Source organism: Terrapene carolina, unplaced genomic scaffold, assembly GCF_002925995.2.
Source record: "Terrapene carolina triunguis isolate 2854851 unplaced genomic scaffold, T_m_triunguis-2.0 Scaffold35098, whole genome shotgun sequence".
Lineage (NCBI taxonomy): Eukaryota > Metazoa > Chordata > Testudines > Emydidae > Terrapene > Terrapene triunguis.
The window spans coordinates 10777355-10797938 of NW_020699449.1; the positions used below are offsets into that span (position 1 = coordinate 10777355).

The 20584-nt window shown below is 43.2% G+C and overlaps 1 protein-coding gene across 2 annotated transcripts in view; it reads right to left on the reverse strand.

Annotated features, from left to right (window-relative positions):
* Positions 1-802: 802 nt before the first annotated feature.
* LOC112118353 (A-kinase anchor protein 2-like) overlaps positions 803-20584 on the reverse strand; it is a 389373-nt gene continuing 369591 nt past the window's right edge. Inside the window, exons 10-12 of one of the 2 annotated variants that reach the window (XM_024216622.1) lie at positions 18266-18444; positions 14685-14723; positions 803-3520 (exon numbers count right to left, since the gene is read on the reverse strand). In XM_024216622.1, the coding sequence (XP_024072390.1) occupies positions 3428-3520; positions 14685-14723; positions 18266-18444 (311 nt within the window). In that variant the 3' untranslated portion in view covers positions 803-3427. The remainder of the gene's footprint in view (positions 3521-14684; positions 14724-18265; positions 18445-20584) is intronic. The other variant, XM_026646538.1, reaches the window with a different exon arrangement.

Genomic DNA, 20584 nt, shown 5'->3' on the forward strand with positions numbered 1-20584 from the left:
CTTGCATTGTATGCCTCACAGTCACTATGAAACAAAAGCAGGATAACAACATTTAAGTGGTTAATGTATACAGAAAACCAGGGCTGGTCAGATTGGTTGCTAAACCGTGACAACAGTGTCACCTTTTGGCTGTAAAACAAATCACTGTTATTGTTTTTACTTTCCCATAATCTGAATAAGGAGCAAAACTAGCAGCTTTTTGAAACAACAACAACTCAGGAAACCTGCATTTGTAACCAAAAACTGGATAGTTACAATTCTAATGTTTAACTATTTTTCATTACACACTTGCATTAAAACCAGTCTTTGTCACAGAAAAGGTTTTTTTTTTATCATTTCTTTTGTGGAGCCCAAGTTAATTTGGCAGTAGTGTTCCTTTGTTGCATTTGATTTATTTATATAGAGAGATGTATGCCTGCCTATATTTATAGACTTATACGCTTGGTAGCATGCAACTGAAATAAAGAAGAGGCAAGTAAACTGGATAGCATTTCAGTTATCATAGCACTGAACCATGTGCTGCTGAGATGATGGTTTTGCTTCCATAATTTCTGGAAGAGAAAGGGTTGGGTGGTAGAGAGGTTAGCTCTACTCGACTGGTACATGCAAACATTTTTTATTGCAGGATATGTGAAAATGCTGCTTAGATTCCATCCCAGTACAAAGGATACCAAGATGGCAAAACCACACTGGTTTTATAGGAGATTGACTTTATTTTCACAGCAGGAGTTGGGGGGAAGGAGCACACAAAGCAGGAGATGCCCCGTGACAAGCAATATAAAGCTGAAGAAGTGACATCCAATGTTTTATTTAGTTATTTATTTTTTACTTACAAAAAATAATCCCTCAAGAAAACAACAGATGCATGTTTCTTAAAAGGTAAGAGAGAGCCAGGAACTCCTGACAATGCCCTCAGCCCTAGGTAACTGCAACCACGCAGAGGGAGAAGCAAATTCATTTCAAAGGGAGCAAAAGCTGTCAGAATCCATACACTGCAGTGAGAAGTTCAAATGTACGTGCCTTGATGTAAGACCATTTCTCAGGAATGAGCCACTTATGACATACAGCTTGATACTGTGTAATATTGCTAGAGAAGCGCTTTCCAAGATTCAGCTATGTTCTCCTCAAACCAAGAGGGATCCAAACCCCCTCTCAATACAGGTGTGCAACTCCTGTAAGTGTTACTACACACAATACCTGCCCATCAGCTGGGCAACAGACTACTGAGTGTGTGGAATTATACTTCCTATAGTCTACTGGTAACACTAACACACCTTTATTGAATCGGGTCAGAATCGACTAGATTGGCATTTCCAAACGGCTGGTCTATTTGTATATGTGTATACTCTTAAGTATGACACACTTTAAAGAAATCAATACAAGACAATTGCCCAGTTCAAAAGGGTTTTCTTTTGTTAATAGGCCATTCATAGAACAGGTTTAATTAATGCTTATTGCCACTTTTACTACAATCCCTGAACACAGTCTTCAAAATGTTTGACCGTGTAAAGGAACCTGTGAGACACGTGTCAAACCACAGGCTGGAAAGAAATTAAAAACAAAATTGTTTTGGTTGCAAGCTCTATGTCTGCCCAATAAAAGCACCAGAATAATGTTCACAGTATCTAAAGCCGTTTTAGGTGAGCCTCAGAATAAAACACCATGTCAGGTCACTGAGCAGTATGAAAACAGAAGAGGGATTTAGGGGAGAGTCAGCCTCTTGGCCGATTTAAAAAGAAGTTAAAATAATAATTTTAGGTTTATAAAAACAATACATACATGTATATGTCTCCTAAACTTGATAATTTCTAGTCCAGAAATTATGGTTCCCGGTTGTAAAATACGTATGGTATTGCTTTGCCTGAAAAGAAAGAGTAAACCTGGCAGCCTCTATACTACATATGAATACAAAGCACAAGAATAAATACCACATTTCTTTTCTAAATGTCAGATTACAAAACTGCTCAATACTTCGCAATTGTGATTCATGCAAATACCGTGTCAGGTCAAATTTTAATATTACAAATACTGCATCAGCTCAGTGCCATTTTATATCCCTTTTCATAAAAAAGAAATTCTCACTCACCCCCGTAGCTGGCAAACAGCTTTGGAGAAAATAAATCTGTACACCCAGAGCTCTTGTTCATTCTAGGATTCCAACCTCACACACACGTGCGCGCTCACACCCAGACACACAACACCCTTCAGCACGGATTCCAAGCCTAGGCACAAACTAAAGGTTCTCTATTTTGCTTTTAGCTCTGAAAACACTGAACAGCAAAAATAATCCTTTTTCTTGCCTCTCTCTCACACACACTCTCGATTACCTTCTTTAACTTTTTATTTCCTGGAAACCTGCATACTCTACGTTAACTCCAAGGCCTTTTACACTGTATAAATATAGTTAAAGATGTAACTTTTCCCCCTTTGTTTCATACCTCTGTTTGTGCCAGCATCTGGCTTGATTAAATTATTGCCTCAGAAAAAATTAAATGTCATTTTCTGAGTGTGTTCCCCTCTTATCTTTCTGACTCAGGTTATTCAATCTTTATTCATTTTGTACATATGCCTCTGCCCACACCCATCATAAAAATAGTCATTGCCCACTAAATACCGATTGTATATTTAGAAAGTTATGTAAATATGCACTGAGAAACTGGAGACCAGTTCATATTGCAAGTATACAGGATCCTAAAGCTAAGGTTATCCGTTTGGCTTGGCATTCCCCCTCAGCTCTCTCCTAAACTGACAGATTGTGTTTGCAACAGAACAGGATACTTTATTAAATATTCTGATTGCAAAACATGGATTGTACATTTGCAGTAACAGTCTCCAATTTTTAAATGAAAAATTAAGAGAAAGGGGGAAAAAAAAATCTTCAACCCCTCTCCCCCCCACAAATAACAGCAAAAACAAAAAATCATTGCATGTTATGGCTATCTAGAGTAAACCAAAGTAACATTAACGTTCTTAGTGCAGCAGGTGGGATGATGGAGAAGCTACAGGCAAGTCCAAAGAAAGCCTGGTGACACAACAGGTTACTCTGGGCCAAACTGTCTCGTTGATACAAAGCAGGGCTGGAAATTCAGTTAGAAGGAAGCACATATATTTGCCCTGCCTTGAGTTTTTGCCAACTCCTTCAGCCTCCCATGCTGACCTGTTGCAATAGGTCTGCTGCCAACGGCGATGACACCCTTCCTTGACCAGTCCACGCCTAACATCCTCTCATTCTTTTTTTTTGGGGGGGGGGTGTGGATTTTGTGGGTGGGTTTTTCTCTTTCGCTAATGGTGCCTGGAGATGGAGCAATCCTGTCTCTGTGGATCAGTGAGCTTGTTGTATCTTTAATAAATATCGGATTAAATGATGATGCTTTTTTTTTTTTTTTTTGGTTTCTCGGTCCCAAACACCCGTTTTATTGCAAGGGGATTATTCATTCTCTTCCTGGTTGGCATAAATTCCAGCCTCCCAGCGCAGTGCCAGGGCACTCTTCCTGCGATTCACCCTGGTAGCCTCAAGGACCTGGAAAAGAAAAAACACCACTTACTTTGGTTCCCTTCTTCCACTCCTCTCTCCATCCATCTCCCACCCCCCCAGTAATTACTAGCACACATAGAGCTAAATTATGCAGCCCACGCTCACTACTCAATCACATCAGCAGCATGACCGAGGCTACTTATGGCTCTAAGGGCTTGCCAGTGTGAGCAAGGGTTACACCAAATAGCTCGTAAGGTCAAAGCTGGACTATTTAAATCCTAATATTCATACGGCAGCCTAAGTTATAAATTAAATAAATAAATTAATTAATGGAGATATCCCATCTCCTAGAACTGGAAGGGACCTTGAAAGGTCCTGCCTTCACTAGCAGGACCAAGTACTGATTTTGCCCCAGATCCCTAAGTGGCCCCCTCAAGGATTGAACTCACAACCCTGGGTTTAGCAGGCCAATGCTCAAACCACTGAGCTATCCCTCCCCCCAAGTTAGAAGTGGAGAAGTCAAGTCTAGCTCTGCAGGCCTAACTCAGGATGCTGCATACTCTCCATCCCAATTCAGACAGGTCAAGTGACAGCCAGCCGGGGGAGGATGGTTACGAAGGATCCATTTTCATTCGCGTGTGGGGATTACGTACAGCACAAGGTAACCACATACATACAGGAACCTTATCAGAGGCACAGTTCCAGCCCACTGTGGACAATGAGAGCCTTGTCATTGACTTCAATCAGCTTTGGATCTAGCTCTTTGTCTTGCAGACTGTTTTTCATTTAAACGTGTCATTACCTGTAGACACAAGGGTCCTTCACACTGGCTTGCTGTGGTGTTTGGACTGAAGCAAAATCAATGAAAAAGCCATTGCTTGGAACACATGCATGGAAGAACACAGAGTCCTTTGGGTGAAAGAACCACACCCCACATGCCTAAAGAGGGATGATGTGATACACAGGCCTGGTCTTTGCCACCGGCACAAGGGTGAAGTTCCCCCTTGGGGAATAAAAGGAAATCTCAGACATACTCCATCAGATCCTTCCTTCCGCATGCTATTCGTCCCGACTCCTCCACGTCTCACCAAACCTTTGAGAACGTTCCCAGGCTCAACCAATGCCAGAGAAGAACCACATGGGTGAGCTAAAGTTTGAACCAAAGCCCACTGAAATCAATGGAAAATGTCTCAATGACTTCTAGGGGCTTTCAACCAGATCCCGCACGAGAAACATTTTCAAGGGGTTTATAGATTTAGGTTAAAAAAATCCAAACCAACTATGATGCCGCTAAAGTGTCCAGGTTAGCTAGCGCATGCAGCCCTGTAGTCCTATTACTGCCACCCTTGTTGCCCCCTGCCCCCTGCCCCACCAGCGTGTTCTACACATATATGGCATGTCTTGGCGTTGTACAGACTGTCTGGCCTCTGGGGCTGGGATTGTGTTAAATCAGGTCTATAGACAGCCCAGCATAATAGGACTCCAATCTGACTACAAATATCTGAATGTAAGAATGAGGACACTAGATACAAAGAGCAGCTGAAGGTAACCCAGCTGCTGGTTGGTGGGTGAGTAGAGGTTACTAGGTCTTGCAGCTCGTAACAATCCAGGACTGGACTCGTTCACAGATGTCAGGGTCTCCAGCTATATATGCAGTAAGGAGACTACAACTCCTGACAGACAGCTACAAATCATTGCTACTTGTGCTAAATGAGTGTATTCTCTGTGGTCTAACACTAGGATCCAAACTTTCATTTAGAGCTCAGAGACACTCAGCAATTTGGGGAAAGAAGGGGTTTGGCAAAGCTTTGTTTGTGCCTTGTAGTTTGCATGCCCTCTAATTTCTGGATCAACAAACCCCAGAACTCAAGGTGAAACTAAGCCAGCACATGCAGTATTGAGTTGAAACCATATCTCCTTTCCTGGCAGCGATGGGGAGCGACTATGTGTGCCTAAAACTCAGTCCAGGTTTACTGGAATGTTATATTACTGAAGATCTGCATAAAGCTATTTATAGCCTCTTTAGGAGGCAAGACCATTCAAATGGAAGCAGGTCTGATTCCATCCAGCAGAGGGAGGTGGTGCTCACACTCCCACCAATATGTTTACAAGATAAAACCCCGCACCACTTCTTGAATAAAACTCCACAGAGACACTACAGCCGCTAATGGCATATTGATTCTGCTGCAGCTACAAAGCTGGGGACTGATGGTTTAAATGAGGTGTTAGGGATTCTGATTGCATAAACTATGCCCTCGGACAAGATCTCAAAGGGGTTCGGCACCACTGCCCAGTTTTTCTTGATAACTTGTTCAGAAGGAATAAAGGAACACAGTCGCTCTTTTAGCATCAGCATAATAGAAAATAAACGTTGATGCTTTCTTAGCTTCAAAACTGGGGAATGTTGCTGAGCAGTGGCAGAAGCAGGAGAAAACGGGAATGAGGATTAAAGAGAAGTGCAGGGTAAAGGAGAAGTAACATTCTAACAGGATATGAAAAATACATACAAAAGACACCAAACTCAGGGCAAAAACCTGAGGCCCTTATCGGAGCAAAACCACCATGGCAGTAGAGGAGAGTTTTGCACAATTTGGGCCTTAGTTTTAGGCTAACGTAAAACATAATGGATTTTGTTTTAGTCCCAGTGTTCTAGGGCCAGATCCTCACCTGGTGTGAAATAAACATGGTTCCACTGACTTCAGTGCTGGTTTTTAACCAGCTGAGGATCTGGCATTTTGGTTTAAGATTTCTGCTTTGGATCGGCACTATTTTAGCTTTAAGCTACCAAAACCCCAGAGCAGAGAGAAAGTCCTTCCCTCCATTACGTCCCCTTTGTCCCTCCTCTCTCTTCCTCTTCATCACTGGTTTAAAGCTGCTAACCTACTATCCGTGAACACTGTTCTCAGTCAAAGAACATGGCTGGCAGGAACAAATACTATGGGCTAGATCAGGCGTTCTCAAACCGGGGGGCCGTGACCCCTCAGAGGATCGTGAGGTTATTGCGTGGGGAGTCCACCCCGAATCCCACTTCATCTCCAGCATTTATAATAGTGTTAAATATTTTTAAAAGTGTTTAATGTATAGGGGGAGGGGGGTCGCATGAAAAGGCTTGCTGTGTGAAAGGGGTCACCAATACAAAAGTTTGAGACCCACTGGGCTAGATCTTCAGCTGGTGTAAATAACTGCAGCTGAGGATCTGGCCCAGGGTTCGCATAGCTCCAATAGCATCTACCCGCTACAGTTTTGTTACTAGAATTTCTAGAACCATACAAAATTAGCATTAGAGATTGACTAGTCATTGGAGAGGATGAAGCAGGATATTTATTTCCCCTGTGTGAGAATTACCAACACTGTATTGAGGCATGATAGCAAACAACCATCATGTCTATTAGCTGGTCCCCAAAGCCTCTACTTAAATGTTTAACTTGGTCATAACTCTCATTGGGCCAAAGAATGAGAAGCGCTAGGCACCACAGCTTCCAACGACTTTAATGTCTCTGTTGACGTATTATACTTCAGACTTCTGTAAGGCGTTTGACTTAGTACCGCATGACATTTTGATTAAAAAAAACTAGAATATAAAATTGTCATGGCACACATTAAATGGATTAAAAACTGGCTAACTGATAGGTCTCAAAACGTAATTGTAAATGGGGTATTGTCATCGAACAGGTGTGTTTCCACTGGGGTCCCGCAAAGATCGATTCTCTGCCTTATGCTATTTAACATTTTTATCAATGACCTGGAAGAAAACAAAATCATCACTGATAACGTTTGCAGATGACAAAAATTGGGAGTGGCAAACAATGAAGAGGACAGGTCACTGATTCAGAGCAATCAGGATCGCTTGGTAGACTGGCTGCAGGCAAACAATACACCTTTTAATATGGCTAAATGCAAATGTATGGGTGTGGGAACAAAGAGTGTAGGCCAAACAGGACTCTATTGTGGGAAGCAGACTCTGAAAAAGATTGGGTGTTGGGGTGGCGGGCGCATGACGACTTGATAATCAGCTGAATTTGAGCTCCCATTGTGACACTGGCGAAAAGAGCTAATTTGATCCTGAGATACTAAACAGGGGACTCTTGAATAGGAGAAAAGTGCCTATCCAGTTGGGATTGGTGGGATCGCTGCTCAAATACCGTGTCCAGTTCTGGTGCTTACAATTCAGGAAGGATGTTGAAATAATAGAACGAGTTAACTGAAGAGCCATGAGAATGATTAAAGGATCATAAAAGGTACCACGTAGTGATAGAGTCAAGAGCTTAATCGATTTAGTTTAACAAAGACAAGGGTAAGGGATGATTTGATTGCGTAGTCTATACATATCTAAATGGGGAACCAATATTTAATAATGGGCTCTTCAATCTAGCAGAGAAAGGTCTAACATGACCCAATGGCTGGAAGTTGAAGCTAGACAAATTCATACAGGAAATAAGGCATAAATTCTTAACATGAGAATAATTGACCATGGGTCATGGTGGATTCTCTATTACTGGCAATTTTTAAATCAAGATTGGAAGTTTTTCTAAAAGATCTGCTCTAGGAATTGCTTTGGGGAATAACGTGGCATGCCATAGGTCAGCTGAGATGATCACAATGGTCCCAAACTGGCCTTGGAATCGATGAGCAGCAGTTCCATTGCTTAGCTCGCCTCAGCATTTGACCTGTTGAAATCAATGGCAGCTTTGCTGGAAAACAGCAAAGACTTCAAGACCTGGCCCTGCATTATTTTAGTAGAAGGAATGGCCCAGAAGGAAGGGACGCTAAAAAGGAAGAGTAGGATAAATCAAAGAAATTCTGGAAGCGAGGAACATGGAGTTATAAATAAATAGATTTACTGATAACCAGCTTATTGTTAAGTTTTGATAAGATTTTCATAAGTTAACGTACCCTTTAACTAACCACCATATTGGAAGCTCCCAGTGAAGAGAAACCAAAGAGAAACCTGGCCCAGATTCACAACTACATCACTCCAGTTTTACACCTGTCCCTGAAACCAATAGAATTACATTGGTGTAAAATTGGCCTAACGCAGTGGTGAATCATGCCTTCTGTATTTACCATCACACTCATCAGATACAGTAGAACCTTGGCGATACAAACACCAGAGTTACAAACTGACCAGTCAACTGCACACATGGGTGTAGTTTGCGGGAGGGCATTGCCCCCCCAAACAGAGGTAAGGCATGTGGGGGGCACATGGGATCACACGCCACTGCCCTGCCGATTTCTGCGAGCACTGAGCTGCCCAGGGCTTGCTCCGCTTGGCCTGCTGGGGCGGAGGGGAGCTCTGTTGTTCCCACGCTGCATCTCCTCCTGGCACGTTTCTGGGGGATGGAGCCGCTTCTCCTGCCAGGTGAGGGAAGGTGGCCACTGTCTCTGCAGCTGAACGCCGCCTCCTCATTCCTAGTGCTGGTCGCCTTCCCCATCTGTGTGTGCTGGGCGCCCTGTATGGCCACCATCCTGTTATGGAGAGTGCCCGAGGTGGGGCAGGGCCAGGGGAAATGAGGGAAGGGGGTGGGGTGGTGGGAAAGAGGCAGGGGGGAAGGAAGTGGGATGGGATAGGGCAGAGAGAAGAGAAGGGTATAGGGGAATAGGACAGAGGGATGGGGCAGGGGACATTGGGGAGTAAATTTGCAAAGCTGTATTAAGTCAATACGCAGTTGTAAACTTTTGAAAGAACACCCATATTTTGTTAAGCGTTACGAACAACCTCCATTCCCCAGGTGTTCGTAACTCTGAGGTTCTACTGTAAGAAGTCGCAGGCCTAATTGGGAATGCCTCAATTTCTCTACTAAAATCTGTGAAATGGACAGCAAAATGGACTCCAAACTAGTCCTGTGTCAAATATACAAGGAATCCCCAAAAAAGGCTGAATGGGGTCCTTTTTTTTTTTTTGGAATGCCCATAATACACCCCGTTCTGGCCCCAAACACCTATTTCAATTGAGTAGCTATTTACTCCCACTGATGACCTCTGGAGTCTGTACAAGTGTCCAGCAATGGAGTGAAGTAACTGGACTACTCACTGGAGAAAAGACATCAGAATCTGGCCCGCTACTCAGAGCTCTAAATATAGGCATGGGTGCTAGCGTTAGATCATAGCGATTCTCATTTAGCACAAGTAGTAAAGACCTGTAATTTGGAGCGGACAGTCAGGAACCGTATACCCAGAGCTGCATTTATGTGGCTTAGGGTGGCGACACTGGTGTATGCTGAAGTGTCCAGCAAGTGGATTTAAGTCAACAGGACTATTCATGGAGTAAGGTGCTAATCAATGCAAGTGAAGGTATTGGAATCTTGCCCTCTGCTCTCGGCTACACTCGTGCATGGCGTGGTATGAGTGGAGCTGACAACAGAATTATCCCTACAGGAGTGAGGTGCCTAACTCCCAGATAACTTGCATCCTGTATGTAAAATGCACATGCTGAAAAACAGGACTGAGAATGGACATCCCCTTTGCTGTTACTGTTCTCTGGATTTTGTCACTTGTCTGGAATTGCCTCTGAAATTGGCACATAGGCTCCACAAAGATTATAACGTTAACAAAGCTAGGAGTGATTCTCTCAGGCTTCGACTGAATGATTGACAAGGCTACCTCGTAATGGAAAGAGTTCTAATGAAAATAGCCAAGTGATGTAAAAAACATGTTCTGTTTGGAAAAACTAATTTGACCACAAAGTCACATTAAACAGAGAGGTTTCAGATGGCAGAAACATTGAAAGGACAGACAAATATACATAAATATTTGGAATGATTTAGAACTGTGAAAATTGTTCTTCACTTCTCTTACTACACACATGTTGGGGTTTCAGCTCGGAGATCTTAAGAGTTACAGAACATTGTTTTAATGCTAAGTTTTATTTTAAAGTGGATGGTTAACAGGATTAAAAAAATGACTGAAGCAGTCACTACAGTCAGGTACAAGTTTTAGCCACTGGCCCCCTAGTGGAGGATAGAGAGAAACAAATTTACTGGTGAATTATCCCATACTTGCTTGCTCATTGGCACCAGCAGATGAAGAATGCAAGCGAGGACAGAATTCAGTACCACTGCACCTCACTCCAGAACCTGTTACTAAATGCAACTGACTAGTATTCTGCAACCCTAGTTAATTTCTCTCCATAGCAAAGGCAATATTGAGGTGAAGGAGCTGAATCTCTCTCTGATGCTGCTGACCTGAGCTTGACAGAATTAAACACAGAAAGATTTCAAAGATGACATACAAGCAGAGAGACTGAAATCCTGGCTCTCCTGAAGTTAATGGCAAAATTCCCAGGGACTTGTACGGGGACAGGATTTCACACATATTGTCTAAATTGACTTGCAATTGACTAGGAAGATTAGCTATATTCGAGCCTCGGATATTTGTACAAGTGAATTCAAGAGAACTTTTGCCAACCGGAGTAATTCCATGAGCATAAGGGGTTTGTAAACTACAAAACAAAGTTAGAGCATATTTCCTCACCGTAGTTAGAGCTTGCCATGTTCTTTGGAATAATGGATCAACTGACTAGCACTCAATGCTATCAACTTCTTAAAGCTTACAGGCAAGTGAGCTGAAAAGCCAACAGGTGATGATGGCATCCAGTTGTTTGTTTGTTTTTAAGTCTTAATGCTGATAAATATTGAGGATGCTTCCAGCAAAATTCTCAAAACGTCACCTTTATTTGTGCATGCACAACTCTTCCCATGCAAACGTGATTTTTGTGCTCTATCGCCCATTCACGGGCAGAGACGGAGTTCCAATCAAGTCTGAGGGTGTAAGTTCTACCAGCGGTGTGTACAAGGGACCGTGCACAAAAAACCTTTGCACGAGTGAACTGTGCACATGTAACTGCCAGCACAAATGCAGTAGACAGGTTGGCTGCTCTTGAGAAATTCCCCACGGCTGTCCAACGGAAAGTTAAATGCTTGAGTATTGGCCAGACAGGCACACAACTAACAGCACCAACAAAGAAAACTCTTTTTCTGCAGTGTGAAGATATTTTATTTACAGTACATACTTAGTGCTAAATCCTGCTTTTACAATATATGCACATACTGGGCTTCTGCAGAGTGCAATGAGAGCCTCACTTACATCAGAAGAATGTGTTATTGGTGCTGTGCAGTGTGTTGGAATCTGGTCATAGTCAATGGCAACCAAAACTAATCTGTCTTGCTATTTTGTGATTGGTAAGTTTACAATGGTCACCTTTACAAACTTTTCAGTTGCCTCTGTAACTAAACATTACCAGAGTATTCCTTATAGTATAGTAGGTGGAAGGAACACTAAGGGCTGGTCTACACTGGGGACGGGGGGGAGAATCGATCTAAGATACGCAACTGCAGCTACGTGAATAGCGTAGCTGAAGTCGAAGTATCTTAGATCGATTTACCTCGGGTCCTCACGGCGCGGGATCGACGGCCGCGACTCCTGCGTCGACTCCTCTACTGCCGCTCGCTCTGGTGGAGTTCCGGAGTCGACGGGGAGCGCGTTCGGGGATCGCTATATCGTGTCTTAACGAGATGCGATATATCGATCCCTGATAAATCGATCGCTACCCGCCGATGCGGCGGGTAGTCTGGACGTACCCTAAGAATTAGAGCTGCTGATGTAATGTAGTCATTCAAGACAAAACTGGAAGTTTGCAGGATAACCATACTGTGGGTGTATGCGAGCATGCAGTTATTAGCAGTCCTTTTAAAAAGTGGAACAACAAAAGGAGGTCTGGTGTGCTTTTAATGTACAACCTAGGATTCTGAAGGAGATAAACCACAGCAGACTATGGGGAATATTCACAGCTCAGCAGTGTTACAGGACTCCAGTTAATACTCCAGTGTTGCTAAGGACCTCCACACTGAGTGGAGAATCTATTCCAAAACCACCAGGATGGAAAAGATATTTCACAGGGCGGAGGTTTAATGACAGGGATTACAGTTCGCAGATTTTCACCTTAGTCTATAACCATTTTCAACTCTCACTCCTTTCCCACTTATCTCCCCCCTCCCCGCCCCCGCCCTTACTATCAGAATACTATCCATTCCATGTGGGAGGCACATAGACATCTCCAACCGAAGCCTATGAATCGGGAATCTAAAGTGTACTACCTCTTACAGGCAACATATACACGGATATTATGTTGGCCATTCATAAATGACATCCAAAAGGAGGAGGAGAGCGTGTGGTGGGGGGAGTCCTCTGCATTTTCTACCCGCGGGGGGAGGAGGTTTAGGTCCGCATAGCTGTCTCTCTCAGGGTTGTGGATTTTTCACACTCCTGAGAGATGTAGTTATGCCAATGTATATTTGCACTGTAGACCAGCCCTACGTGTCAGAGCCCAGCTTTGCAGAGGTAAGGGCTGTGTAAGCATCCCCTCAAATGCTTGGCCAATACACTTCAATCCTGACTTAAAATGCTCCTGCTTCTGCAGCCTTGGGTCTCTTGGCTGTCGATAGTGCAAACTTGCATGCTGGTAATGGTCATATTGTGAGGTGGAACAAACTACCCAGGAGAGGGACATGGATGTGGCTACAGATGAAGTCACCAAACTCCTTTGTGACTTGGAACTGGGATTTGAAGCTATGCTGTCAAAGAGGGAAAGGTCGGTGTGTTTATCCTTTGTACAAATGTAGATATCATTGAAGACACCATCACTAGAGATGCGCAAGAGTCACAATATTTGGATCTGGGTCCATAACTTCTCAAAGGTTGTGGATGTTTGGATCCGAGGTTTTACATTTGCCCATTACAGAGGGTTTCATCTGGGAAGGTCAGATCTGAATCTGGATGCTAACTCGCCCAATGCTCAGGAAAGTTCCCATCCTGGGTTTTGGTTTGGTGCCTTCCCTCTAATCACAATCTTCATCACTCTGAAAATTGTAATTAGAATCCAAGGATAAGGGGGAAAAAAAGTGTTGATGGATAAGAGGGAATATCCCCCTGTGACGCATGACCAGAAAGGGTTAAGCATCCTTCAGGATGAATGATTCAAATTCAACCCTTAAAAACATATGGGGAGACAATGTTTGTGTTTTTGTGTATTTACATATATATGGGTAGAGATCAACAATGTAATCAACAGTCCCTGTCTATGCTTTATTCTGTTAATTCAGAGATCAAAAGAAATCCTTAACATTTAAATGAACTGCAAACCTAGGATATAGCTGTATTCATCTCTCTTTGAAATGTATAGCCAATCATCTGTGAATGGTGGAAAAAACAGGCAATTGCCTTATGTGGATCTGTGTGGATAATTACCAGCCATGCTTAGGAAATGAGTGTCTATTGTTCATGGAGGGACTCCAGGCTGTCACAAGAAGGCCTGAGACTGTATAAAATGCAGGACCAGCTCTAGGCACCAGCAAAGCAAGCATGTGCGTGGGGCGGCACAATTCCAGGGGCGGCATTCTCGACATTCTTTTTTTTTGCTTGGGGCAGCAAAAAACCTAGAGCCGGCCCTGATAAAATGGGCTTGGGTCCTGGTCCTGTCATCTCGGATCTGCTTGAGGCTTCATGCAGGGGAAGCCTAAGTCATAAGGAGTGAGATCCCAGTGCTGACTGGCCCTCCCTGAATACAAACATTGGACTATAACCTATGGACTTAATTCTAAAAGAACTCTGCAACTACAAAGCTCACCATCTCTGCTATGAATCTGAATCTCAGAACTGTACTCATGTCTGTGTGTATACTGATCTTTTAACCAATGCTCTCTCTCTTTTCTTTTTTAATACATTTTATTTTAGTTTATAAGTAGCGTGTATTTGGGTAAGAACTGGAATATTCATTAACCTGGCAGATAATGTGTCTGATCCTTTGAGATTGGTAGAACTTTTTATATGATGAATAAGATTTTCAGTAATCTTCATCATACTTGACTTGGGTATCTGGGTGGAGGCCTGAGGCTGGGTTACTCTAAGGGAACTGTGTTGTTGGCTTCTGGGTAACCAGTGAGGTGTAATAGAAACTGTTTTGTGCTGGCTTGGTAAATCGAAGTATTGGAATATCCACCAGCTTTGGGGATTGTCTGCCCCCATTCTTTGTAGTTCACCCCAATTGAGTGACCTCAGTTGGCTCCCCTGGGACCCCGGTCACACCCCCATACACATCCTCACCCCTATTTTGATGTGAAAGAGCACTGACACTCAGCATGGAAATGCAAACTGAAACAACATGCATGTGGAATGACCATGCAAGAGAAAGCAAAGATAAGCAGTTGAAAAGTACCTCGGAAGTAACCTTGTTAGACAGTAATTTACAGGTGTACTGGTGGAAAGGAAAAGACCAGCATTAGTACATTGAACAGACATGTTGAAGTTGGAAACAAAAAAACTGGGAACAGAACTTGAAGCAGTTTGGACCTGTTTAAAAGGTTAGTTAATGTATTTGTTTTTAAATGAAGTTGCTTAGCCAATTGCCATCATGTTTACTCTTATTGGTCAAACTATTTCAGTCATGCTGCTTGGCAGCGAATGAGGTATCCTCTTCCCATCGTCTCCCGCCCAGTGGCTTCTTCTTTGGAAGACACAGCTAGAGAAAGAGAATAACATTTTCTCCCCTTATGGAGCGAAGTCTTTCAAATGGCAAATACACTGGATTTGACCATTGTCAAAGCAGACTGCTCTGACCTGAAAGACAAAAGCTGACAATGCCTACAGGAGCGGCCATGTTGAAGAATAGCACACTGAAATTAGAGCAAAACAAAGCGCCTTCTTGTGCCACTGGAGCAGGGCGCACCCAAGGCCCTGATCCTGCAAACACCGACTTTACTGTCATTTATTATGTGCTGCAGGACTTATGCATGTGGTTAATTTTAAGCACACAAATAGTCCCATCTTGCATATGTTAGTGTTTGTAGGACTGGGACTGGAGTCTGTTCAGCTTTGCTCCCTTCTGTGTTACCCAGCAGAAAGGAGCATTTGACCCAATAGAACTTATCTTCCAACAATTTCGAAAGTCTCTCATTTTCCTTGCATTCAGACGGTGAGCAGAGGTCTGCTCTACATGATCGGATTTTCAAAATGGCAGCTGCCTGTTTGCCTGTTAATTATGCTTTTTTTCAGTATATTGTAGACGCTTGAAAATGGTTCAGTGATTTGCTCTCGTATGTAATTAGATCCAGAGATTACTCTCTTTTGCCTGAAACTGCATTTTAAAAGCCTCTGCTGACAAATCAGAACTAGTGGTTGTTTAAATAATTATTGCTTAGCCTGGCACATAAAATATTGTCTCTAACTAAGGCCGGTGCAAGCTTAGCATGGCAAAGCTACATCTTTATCATGTCATTTCTTATCCGCCCCCCCACCCCTGCCCCCGTTTCAGGAGTAGTTTACACAAGGAAAATATAGGAAGGAGAAAGAAAACATTCCAGCTGTTTAGGGGAGGCTCACTCTGGTCTTACAAACACAGCCCTGTGATAGGATTTTAGACAAGCAGAAAGGGGAACATAAATACATTAAAAAAAAAATTTGGCTCCAGATGAGCTTCCGGAAAATGAGAACGAAAATAAAACTGGGCCAGACCTTTAGTGGGGGGTCAATCAGTGTAGCCCCTTTAACTTCAATGGAGCTACATCAATTTATCCAAGTGCAGGATCTGGTGCACAATTTGTTTGATGGTACTAATTGTATGGCCGTAAAAATTTTAATGAACAGAGGCTTTTAATAGTGTTATTGTCACTGAGCCGCCGTGATACACAGAGTTCTGTCTCTATGGCGTGATGCTCTTCATTTGGACCAAAGTTCTCAGTCAAGACACAGAAGCGCGTTTCAAACACAGACAAACAATCTTGGCCAACTTCTTTTCGAGAAGGCACCTGTGCAACCCCACTGACTTCAATGGAGATGCACTGGTGTAACTAAACAGAGTCTGGCCCTCAGCATCATGACATCTCTATGAGAGTAGCAGCACTCACATGTGCTACATGGTAAACCACATACAGCAGGGGACAATGTAATGACTGCGACAAAGAATTCCAGTCATAAGCCATTGCTTGGTAAGTCACCTGAACCCATCAGTGCTACAAGGAAAAGGTTATGATGAGCGTGCAATCAGTCTTCATCCCTTAGCAAAGCAAATTCTGAACAATATCAAAATCTAAAGCAAAAAGGCTGATGGAAACAAAGTCCGAAGTTATTAAGGCCACATAAGGACTGATTCTCCTCTCCCTTATGCTGGTTTTACTTCACTAACTTAAATGAAGTTACTCCTGGGTTATACCCAGAGAAAGTGAGAGAAGAATGAGGTCCCAAATCTCTTGAATGAAAGGCTTGACAGCACCATTCAACAGGCATTAGCACAGCGATATACACGAGGGGAAAATCCTAATAACATCCAATGAAAACTATCCACTTGCACCCAGGGGATAGAGCCCATTGGTCAGTCACCTCTTCTGAAAGAGGCAGAGGACACTGGCGAGTAACTCATTCTTGAGACATGTCCTCACTGTAGAAAGGCAACAAGCCAAGTTAGCAAAGTTTCTTGTGTCAGATGAAGTCCATAGAAGCAGGTGAGCTGAGACCACTCTCACGTCCTACAGGGGAAGCCTGCTTATGGGCTTGATCCTGCTCCACTGAAATCAATGGCAGTTTTGACTTCAGTGGGAGCAGGCTCAGACCCTAAGATCTGTCTGCACTTCAAACCCACCCTTCTATCTTGCATTAACTTACAACCAAAAATGGAGTGGGATCTTTTTACATTTCACTATTTCTAATCTGTCTCATACTCTGTTGATATAATGTTGAACACCAAAGATTAAAACCTAGCATATTCTGTAGGCTACTGTTTGTAGTATGAACTTTAAAGACTATAGTCTTAACAGGGCTGGATTGGGATTTCAGAGTAGCAGCCATGTTAGTCTGTTCTTTTTGGATTGGGATTGTTTTTCTTAAGTGTTTGAAAAGAGTCTGGCACATTGTGGGTGCTAGAGCAAATACAGAACAACAACGGCCAATAGTAACCACTAACAATAATCATATACATGTAAGGGTTTATACTACCCATCTCTCCTACCCACACAGCATTTATGCTCACAACAGTCATGAGCGACACCTTTGTAAAGTCCCAGTGATATGATGGGAGAACAGTTTGCTTACTGTATGCATCTGAAGTCTGACAGTCATTAGCCATGAAATTTATACCCATTCCCCTACTCTGATGACCATCTGAACATCAATGTTGGTAGTTCAAAAACTTGAACTGCAGGCACTTACATGAAGAACTCAGAGCAGAATTTTTGTCAATTTCCCCTTTCTGCTTGTAGGAAAGAACAGAACAGACTCAATGGGAAACAGCATTCTGTCCACTGTAAGTCCAGGATCCCATTCCACAAGTTCCTAACCAGATCCTGGAGCAACCCAAGAAGATATTGCCCTCAGGGAATCCATCCTAGGTCTTACACTGAACCCAGAGCATACTGGGATAGGACTTTGGGAGTCTAATAAGTGCTGGGTGAATACTTGTAGTGCACAGATATGAGCAATAAGGCTCATACTGCAGTTACATAGTTCATTGCAGGATTTCAGTGAGCAGTGAATTCAAATGTGATCCTCTGATCACAGAGGGCAACTAGGCAGAGTTTATTATTATACGATTGCCACTATGACTGATTGATTTCCCCCCCTTCAGATAAACTGATACTGTAGTTTCTTTTGGTTTTTTTTTAATTCTTTAAACATCTTTAAGGCATTCAGCGAGTCATTCTCAACAGAACAATTGATCTTTAAGAGGCCAAATTTTGTCCTACCAACCACAGCGATCTGCCTGTCGTGAAACACACACTGAAGAGGGGAAGGGAAGAGTGTACTTACACTGCTGTCATCCATCCTCTCACGCCTCTTAGTTTTGTGTGTTTCATAATCCTCCATGAGGGTCTGCAGCAAATTCTTGGGCCTCTGGGATCCTGCAGCCTCGTCAGGCAGTAAGTCAGACTGGGAGAGGGGACCTTCTGTTGTCGGGGATGGAGGAGGCCTGATCTTCTCTATCTTCCCTGAAACGACATGAAGGGACCCCTTTCTAAATGGACAGATTCCCAAGTAGTTTCCAACTGAAGACACAGCTTGCAAAAGGAACGAGTTGGAGCAATATTTCCAGTGTGGCTTGAACAGAGAGAAATACTGAAACGTAGTCTACAAAATAATGTATTGAAACAAACACGGCCAAAGTGAGTTTCAAGTCCCTCCTTTTCCCCCTCCTGGACCAGACTTACACAAACATTTAAGTGATCTTATTTCATAACACCTAGCAAAGCTGTCAAGTAACATATGTACGAATCTACCCTATCACTGCTCATTACTAGAGCTCTGGTTAAATCACCCCAAACCCTAATGACTCACTTCTGTGCTCTGGACATACATGCAAGCTTATGGAAATCGCTGGACTTATTTTTATTGAATCAGACACCCAAAAAACTGCACAGTGTCACAGTGCAGAGGGGCCCAAACTGTGTTCCATGGAGCACTTGCAGTTCAAGAAGGGCTGTCCGGTTACATGGTTCTGGCTCCTTCTTGTTTCCAGCTGCTAAATTGCATGAAAAGAGGTAAAAATATCTTTGATACATTTCCTAGTATTTCTTTTCCATGCAACTAGTTGCTGGTCCGTGTGACTGTAAGTGGGAGGGGAAGGTGATCTGTGAAACACGCTCTCTATTAAGATGTAGTCCAGGCGAGGGAAGAGTGTGTGAACCCCATGTCCACTGGTTAGATGAAAAGGCTGGGAGCCAGGATGAATTCAGGACCGCTTGCTCACTAGGCAATGTGCTCACGACTTAACTAGCCTAGCTGGAGAACTGGGTACAAAGCAGGCACATGGGGAAGACCGATCCTACAAGAAGACTATTGCTACGGCTCTGTATACTGTGTGACCCCTCCAGATTCAGCCAGCTCCGCCCAGAGGATTCAGGGGGCCTGGGGCAAAGCAATTTCAGGGGCCCCTTGCATAAAAAAAAGTTGCAATAGTATAGAATACTATATTCTCGTGGGGGCCCCTGTGGGGCCCGAGGCAAATTGCCCCACTTGCCCGCCACTCCCGGGCAGCCCTGGGAAAAATAAACATTTCCGCATCTCGGCACAAACCCAGTTTTGACAAAACTTCTTTTCAAGTCACCTTTACAAGGTATCACTGGTTCCCAGCATCAGCTAGTGCTAAAAGGCACTAAAGCTCATTAAAAGGGTTGGACAAATACTTTCCGTCAAAACTTTTTTTGGATCGAAAACTAGGGGTGTTTAAAAAGCAGAAAAAAAAATCACGGACAATGTCTGCTTTCCTTCAAAATTTGTTGTGGTTTTTTTAATTGAAAAGCTGAAATTAGTCTGCCAAAACCTGAACATGGTTTGGGGTTTCAGAAGTGTGTGGCCAAATATTTGCTGCTTGCTGTGTTTGTTTAAAGAAACAATAAAAAAATTCTGCTTAAAAAAAAATCCAAAACTTTTGAACCACCTCAGCTTGTGACCAAACGCCTGAGCCCATCCAATCAGAGATTTTTCCAGGTTTCTGATACGCTGCTGGCTTCCTTGACTCATATCTGTCTCCATAACTTTGGGTTCATTTAGCTTAGAACATAAGAATGGCCATACTGGGTCAGACCAAAGGTCCATCTAGTCCAGTATCCTGTCTACCGACAGTGGCCAATGCCAAGTGCCCCAGAGGGAGTGAACCTAACAGGTAATGATCAAGTGATCTGTCTCCTGCCATCCATCTCCACCCTCTGACAAACAGAGGCTAGGGACACCATTCCTTACCCATCCTGGCTAATAGCCATTAATGGACTTAACCTCCATGAATGTATCTGTTTCCTAGAGACTGGCTCCACGGGGTCCCTCACAAACTGGAGACGGTTACTGTGGGTTTGTCTTTAGTATAGCTTATGTACATACTCCATGAACTGAGCATTTGAGCTTGTTCCAGAATCTGGGATGAGCCTATGTTGTGAAAACTAAAATGCTCAAAATAGCACATGCATGTGAATGGACACAGGGTGCTAAAATTAAATTAACCCAGGGGTTTTCAAACTGGGGGTCGGGACCCCTCAGGGGGTCATGAGGTTATTACTGGGGGTTGCGAGCTGTCAGCCTCCACCTCAAACCCCGCTTTGCCTCCAGCATTTGAAATAGTGTTAAATATATAAAAAA